This window comes from Mustela erminea, chromosome 10, assembly GCF_009829155.1.
Source record: "Mustela erminea isolate mMusErm1 chromosome 10, mMusErm1.Pri, whole genome shotgun sequence".
Taxonomy (NCBI): domain Eukaryota; kingdom Metazoa; phylum Chordata; class Mammalia; order Carnivora; family Mustelidae; genus Mustela; species Mustela erminea.
The window spans coordinates 7079663-7087166 of record NC_045623.1 but is presented as its reverse complement, the minus strand read 5'-3'; the positions used below and the strand labels follow the sequence as shown (position 1 = coordinate 7087166).

The 7504-nt window shown below is 48.5% G+C and overlaps 1 protein-coding gene across 2 annotated transcripts in view; it reads right to left on the bottom strand.

Moving 5' to 3' along the window:
• Positions 1-3104: 3104 nt before the first annotated feature.
• The window catches only part of REG4 (regenerating family member 4), a 63799-nt gene continuing 59399 nt past the window's right edge, over positions 3105-7504 (bottom strand). For both annotated transcript variants that reach the window (XM_032303559.1, XM_032303560.1), the window contains 2 exons: positions 7283-7388; positions 3105-3736 (listed from right to left, as the gene is read on the bottom strand). In XM_032303559.1, coding sequence (XP_032159450.1) covers positions 3669-3736; positions 7283-7388 — 174 coding nt within the window. In that variant the 3' untranslated portion in view covers positions 3105-3668. The remainder of the gene's footprint in view (positions 3737-7282; positions 7389-7504) is intronic.

Genomic DNA, 7504 nt, shown 5'->3' with positions numbered 1-7504 from the left:
AGAGGACAGTGACATTTGTTAAGCTCTTAGGTCAGGCCCCACTCCTAACAATTTTACATATTTTAACTAACTTAATCCTCAGATCCCTGAGGAAGAAAATGAAAGCTTCAGGCTCCCTCTAATACAGCCTGTTTGTGGCAGGGTCCAGGAGATCTGGAGTGGCCTAATTCCAAGCGCTTTGCTCTCCCCACTATAGTAAACCACCCCAGGCTGTGGCTGGAGTCTTATGTGATTGAGCACATCTTGGGACACAATATCCACCTGATTGTTGTCTTTTTCGAATCCGATGTGCCTCCAGTCTCAGTTCAGACATCTGATTCTAAAGTCCCATGGTGGGGCCTTGGGACAGAGTTTCCCAAAGAATTGCCCTTAGCCCGCAGGCAGAGACCTGCATGTGTCAGCCAGGCCACAGAAGAAGGTGGTGTAGTTTGTGCACTGCACAAATGTACACAACGAAGGGGGCAAGTGAAGGCTGAATTCCAGCCTGCTTTTGTCCTGTGAGGTCATGGAGCTGTGTCTTCCCAGAAGATCCTGTTTAGTTCCCACAAAGGCACTGTATCTGCTAGCAGTGGCCCTGTCCTGTAGGGGAAGCTGTCTAAGCCATGGACTCCGGGGGGAATCACAGGTGCTGTCACTGGCTAAATTAATCACCATATCACACTCTCCTAGCGTTTTGATTGGCTAAGGACTGAGAACACAACCCATGTCGAAAGATTCTTGGCCAATGAGGCTTAATCTGGAGGCTTCCCTTTGAGGGCTGTGGGTCTCTTTTCCCAAGGTGAGGACTGGAGTTGTGGCAGACGATCTTGCAATTAGATGGGGCTTGATAATGAGGTTCATTCCCACCAACAATGTAGAGAGAAAACCCTATTATATAATTTTGATGAGCCCTTGGTCAGGTTCTGCCTGAAGCCCATATCTCCTCATGGACCATGAAGTAACGTATAGTATTAACTTGCCTGTTTTGCACAGAGGGTCTGGCTTGTCAGTATCTGACCAAGAACGCAGCAACTAGTCCATGCATAGTGTACCCAGGCTCCCTCCCAGACTGCTTCCTGGGTCCGTACCTCCATCACAGCGCCTGCCACCCTCTCATACGACATTATTTACTTATTTAGTTAATTGAGTTTCTCCCTTTGCTCCTCCCGCCTGCTGAAGTGTATGGTCTATAACGGGAAGGAATTTGTCTGGTTTGTCCGCTGATGGATGCGCAGTCCCCGGAACGCGTTCTTAGCACATAGCATGCATTCAAATAACATTCTGTTGAATGATATACCTACTCGCTGAATAAATAAAGATTACTAAAATTCCATATGCACAACTGGAAACCAGCACAGCTCTAAAGTTAACCAAGGACCAGCCTTCTAATAAAACACATGGCTGCTTGTCCTTGTTTTGGAATGGCGTGAAGCGCGCCCTGCACTGAGCGTGCGCAGCTTATAGGCATTCCCGCATATTTCAGGGAGGGTGCCTAGTGCTACGTCACCACGAATGTTTCAGGTTGGTGATACTATTTAGCTGGAACTGTTTTAAACATATTTTAAATATTTTTAATTAATATGTTTGCAGAATGATTCTTAGATTTTACTTTGAGTTGGTATATCTGTTATTTGTCACTTTTTGGATTTTTATTTTGTTTCTCTTTACTTTGCTATCAGGAGCTCCTTTTCCTCAGGAGAGGATGAAAGAATTAGGGGGCACAGGTCGTCTGTGGTATCTTTTATCTCTCATATGTGCCATAGTCAGGAGCCACTGAGAACTTCTACCTGTTTGGGATATTGTGATCCATGTTCCCTTTACATTCTGTTAATTCTTCCAGGAAATACCAAAGAATCTGACGCTTAATCCTGCAAGTTTTTTACATGGATCCCATCAGTTCCACATTCCGATTTATCTTCTATCTCTGATATAGAATCTGATACCTTTGTTTGTTTCTCCGATGGTGGCTGGACCAGAATACTAGTAGGAGTCAGTGGCTGGTTTTTGCTGAAGCTAACAATCAGCTTTGAAAGAATGGCCTTTTCCATCTGCCTGTCATCTTGCCTGAGCTCCCACGATTAAGACATTTATCCTGTGGGTTAACAAGCTTTTCATACTTAGAAAGAGCAACACAGGGACATCTGGTTGTCAGTTAAGTACCTCCCTTCGGCTCAGGTCGTGATCCCAGGATCCTGGGATTAAGTCCAGCAACCAGCTTCCAGCTCAGCAGGGAGTCTGCTTTTCCCGCTCCCTCCGCTTCCCCCCTGCTCATACTCTCTCTCTCTCCCTCTCAAATAGATAAATAAAATCTTAGAAGAAAGAAGAAGAAGAGGGAGCAGCACATTACTTCTGATGTCTTCTGATGTCAAAAGAGTGACAAGGGTGTGGGGGTAGGGAGGAAGAAGTGGGGCAGTGACTTGAGAGGGCCAGTTCTGCCTGTTCACTTCTCTTCTCCTCCTTGCCCTCTTCTCTGAGCCAGCATGTGACAGCTGGCCTCAGCCTGCTAAGGTTCCAGGGGAGCAGGGGAGCGTTCTCAGTTTCGGGTATAAGACTCCGTATTGATGGGTTGGCAGAGCAACAGGAGGAAAGCCAGTGGCCATCCACCTAGCCTGAACTGCGTGGCCACACGTCCTCTCCTCTCTGGTGCTTCTAGGAAATGCAGGTATGATCACATCAAAGCCACATTTTCTGTAATTGTCAAGTCCGTATCATTTCTTCTTACATGGCCAAGTAGATTCCTGATTTAGGGAGTCACAAATCTGTATGAGGGAAAAATTACCTTTTGAGTATTGGGGCAACCTCTCATAGGGGATCTCAAACCTCACCAGGCACAGAGACTTGAGCAAGGTGACGGGGCTGTTAGTGGCCGAGGAGAGGGGAACACAGGGCCAAGGTGGCTCCAGGCACCAGCTGTGATTCTTGTCTTCCCGCCTCAGTTGCTGTACTCATGCTTAAATAAACCCCACCCATTCACCCCCACACAGAGGTTGGTTACGCACGTGGCCTCCCTCTCTCCTCTGGTCAGACCAGGGCTGCAGCTGGGGTAGGTTGGAGGGGGGCTATTCTGAGAAAAGGCAGGGACTTTGAGGAAGGAAATGAAGAAACACATGGGTATGTTTTCTGAGTCTTATTTCACTTTTTCATTCCCATCGCTGCCGAAGTGGAACAGAGCGATCTTCTATGCAGTCAGCTGTTTATTAAAAGATGGCCCTGGAATTGATGGTCCATGTCAGCCTAATAGGGACCCTACCAGTAAAGACTCCCCATGGCGAAGGAAAACTGAGCAGGTGTCTGAGCAGGAGAGCGTGGGCACTAGAGAAAGGGCAGAGGGGTGCAGAAGCTGAAGGGGGCTGGAGGCTCATTCCTGAGGTTCCTCCTCCTGTCTTCAAACCTTTACCCCTGACCACCCAACTCCCGGTTACTTCACCAGGTCCCTCCCCACTCCGAGACAACCTGCTGTGTGTGGGAGGAAAGCAGAGGGCCCGGGAGACACATCCCGGGGTGACTTTAGAGCTAGAAGCCACCGTCGTACCAGTGTTGAGGACTTGGCCCCTCATAAACCTAGAGCAGTGAGTGCAACAGGGGCCCCAGCTGCTGTGTTTACGCTGAGATGACGGTGAGATGCAGCCAGCGCACACAGGGAAGGGGACCGGGGCTTGCACGATGTGGGCACAGCCTCGAAGCGCATCCTATGGCCGGTATTTGCACACGAAGTGCTGGCGGTTGCTGCATTCACTGCTCTCCCAGGTCAAAAAATCTGTAAGACAATAAACAAACAGTGAAATCCATCTGGATCTGTACTGCATGGACCCGCGTCACTGGAGGGTTTTGCCCGGAACACCGGGGAAGTTACTGCCATGGTTCATTTCATGTGTCGCTGGGCTGGGGTGTGTTCCCGGGTGTTGGGACAAACACCAGTCTCCATGTGGCTGTGAGGGATTATTTTTTTAAGCTGTGATCAGTATTTAAATTAGTTGACTCTGAGTAAAGCAGATAACCCTCCGTAATGCGGAGAATCATCCAGTAAAAAGACGGAGTTTCAAGGAGCAAAGAATTCTGCGTCCAAAGTGCCTCCGATGCAGCACCATGACGTGAGTGGTTGTCGGGGTCTCTAGTTGCGGGGCCCGCCCTGCACACATCAGCTCTGCCAGCCCCAACGATCGCAGGATCCACGTCCTTGAAAGAAATCTCTCTGTCTACATGTGCATCCTGTAACTTCTGTCTCTCTGGAGAACCAGACAGTCCTACCGGCATTAACTTTGTTCCCAGAAAGAAAAATAATTTAAATGTCAATTGCAGAAGCCCCATGACAGCATCCCTTCAGAGGGAAGGCAGAGCTTGACACGAATCCACAAAAAGTGGGCGTCCTTTGTGTTTGAAACAGGGTGCTGTGAGGATGTGACGGTGATTTCTCCCAAGTTCACAGCTGAGGCACTAAGCAACGCCTGTTTGAAAATCAAAGAATTGGAAGCTGCAGAGCCAGTCACGGCCCACAGGCCGTCCCTTTATGAAGAAGAACCCAGAGCAAGGAGGAGGTAGTCTTTTGAAAGTAAAACATCTTTGAGGAGCGTTTCAGCTGTGGTCACGCACAGAGTCACTCAGTCACGGCGTGGTGTGTGCCACACAGAGGGAGTCTGGACGTCTACCTGCCTCTGACCTGCGGTTCCTGCCCTGGTGTCTCCTCCTTCCTCAACACCAGAGAAGCGTGTGGAGGCGACCACAGCCCTCCCCTCCAGGTTGTGAGAACCATGAGCTTACCCTGCAGTGGGAGAAGCACCTCCCCTTGTACATATTCAGATAATTTGTACTCTTGGTTTGCCCTTTTTATGGCGGGGCAACTGAGGCACAGAGAAGTAGGAACTCTGCTCCGGGTCACAGAGCTATATGGAGGAACTGGGATCCCACCCCAGGCATTCAGAATGCAGAGCCCATGATCTTGACCCCAACTCCAGTGGATATGAGATTTCTCTCTGAATAGTAACACCCTCATTATCGTTATTAAATGTGTCAGAGAGGACCAGTAGAAATGTCAGAAAGCACTGGGAAGTGCAATTTGCCAGAGTCATAAGAGAGTTCCACTGTGCTGCAGAAAGGGAGTCGGTGGGGGGGAGGGGGGGAGAAGAACCAGTGGGACAAAATGCCCCAGAAGGGTCATTCAGAATAGATAGAACAGAGGAACCAGTCCCGTCACACATGGGATGTGTGTGTGTGGCTGTGTTTTGATGCATTAGTCTTACATTAGTCTTTTGAGTCTTAAGGAAAATATTCAGCCCCCGAGTTGGTGGGGCTAAATCTGTTAGACAAATATAAAATGACACTGATGGCACCAGGGGAAGGCTCTCTAAACTTTTCTCCTCCACCAGTTTCTCGCTAATCCTTGTTTTGTTCCTTGTGCTCTTCTGGCTTGAGCACTTCTGGCCACTCAGAGCTGGGCTGGGCTGAACGAGCCTGGGAAAGGAAGAGAGTCTGAAAGATCAGTGTTCTCAGGAGGATGTCAGGTTTCCGGGTCCCACTCAAGTGGCTTCGTTCCTAGAAACTTGCCCCTGTGAACGTGGACCAATGGGAAAGACTTGGGTTTGAGAACTTGGTCCTGTTGAAATCTCAGTCAGGAGAAGGACTCTGGAGGGTATCTGGTCCATGGCTTCCCCAAAGCTGGTCCAGCCTGCAGCCCTAGAGTTGCAGATATTGTAGGTCCAAAATGATGCCTAGAATTTATATTTTAAAAGTGTTCCTCAATTGATTCTCCTTGCACCTTGGAGCTTCTTTAGAAGCACTTTCAGCAGCTACAGTTGTCCACTTTCACTTGGTTAACTCTAGTGATGGGATTCTCACTACTTCCTGGGGGTAGCCCGTTCGATTTTTGGGTAGTGCTAATTGTTCAAAAATTTTTCCTTTAATTTAGACAGAAATCCACATTTTGTTGGCTTCTACCTATTGGTCTCACTTGTGTTTCTTCCATCTGGGCTGTCCTGAGTCTTTCACAGCAGTGGTTGTGTTCTCTGCAAGTCTGTGAGGAGTCCTTCCTTCATCTGTGAGGAGACCCTCTTATCAGGAAGGGTCTAGACTTGGCCTCAGAGTTTGTGCCTTCCGTCTACCATTCACCCTTTGCTGTAGGAAAGTTTCCCCGCTCTTTTTTGTGCACATAAGCTTTATTCCTCATACGAGAGCCACTGCCTCATGTCCCTGAGTCCTCCGTCCAGGCCTTTCCGAGGCCGACTTCCTGCCTGGAGGGGTGTCCTGGTGACACCTTGGGACCTTTTAAATCCACCGGGATGTTGTCTTTGGCATCAAGTAGCCTTTTTTATCTTTGATAATCTGTTTTCTTGTTTTACAACGGAGATCTTCCATACCACTTAGCTGCTGTGGTTCTCAAATATGAGCGATTTTGCCCCTAAGGGACATTTAGCAATGTCTGGAGACATTTTTGGTGGAAACAACTTGTTGTGGGAGGGGCGGTTCTACTGACGTCTAATGGTTAGAGACCAGGGTATCCTAAACCTACGATGACAGCCTTCATTACGAAGAGTTATCCAGCCCCAAATGTCATAGGTACAAAGGTTGAAAACTCTACTTTATTTATTTATTTATTTATTTTTAAAATTTGACAGAGAGAGATCACAAGTAGGCAGAAAGGCAGGCAGAGACAGAGGGGGAATCAGGCTCTCTGCTGAGCAAAGAGCCTGATGCGGGGCTCGATTCCAGGACCCTGAGATCATGACCTGAGCTGAAGGTAGAGGTTTGTGCCTCCAAAACTCTATTAACATAAAAAGCAAGGAATGAAAGCAAACAAGAGTAAGAAGGAGACTAATATGAATTTGCGCAGCCTGCCTCTGAGGTTCTGGGCCGTGCACTTTGGGGACAAAACTCAGGGCAACAAACAAAAGGGCAGAATTCAGGCAAAGAGGAGGTCTCCCGAGCACCCCTAACCATCAAGAAGCCGGCAAAGGGTCCTCTATTTTTGCACCTGGTAGTCTGGGTTTCCTACAGTGTGACATCTTTCTCACTCATGGCTTGAATATAGTAGGATTTAAAAATAAATGTATTTAAGGGGAAAGTGAGTGGATTTAAAAAACGTATTAAGTAAATAACTGCACAGCTGGACCTTGGGTATGGCCATGGTTATGAAGTGGTCACAGCTGACTGAAGGTTGGTCCACCATGTCCGCGGCAAGACCACTGTCCTGTAGAAACGGAGTTGCTGGTGCAGATGGGGGAATGGGGAGTGGATTCCAATTTTGCTCTTACAGGCGAAGCGCAGGAGCTGGGATTCAGGAAGAGGCAACGGGCAGTGCAGGAGAACTTACCGGTCTTGGAGCTCATCTCTGCACAGTACTTGTTCCCACGCTGGAATGCTCCAGACCAGCTCCGGTATGTATCCAAGGCTCCATCAATCCACTGCCACTGCTGTCTCTGCCGGTGACCAGAGATGGAAGACAGTCAGTCTGCAGGCTTCTCCCTGCTGGGCGCTCCCCTCCAGCCATTTGGAAACTTGTAAAAATGTGTCACTGCAAAAACTGGGGAAGCCC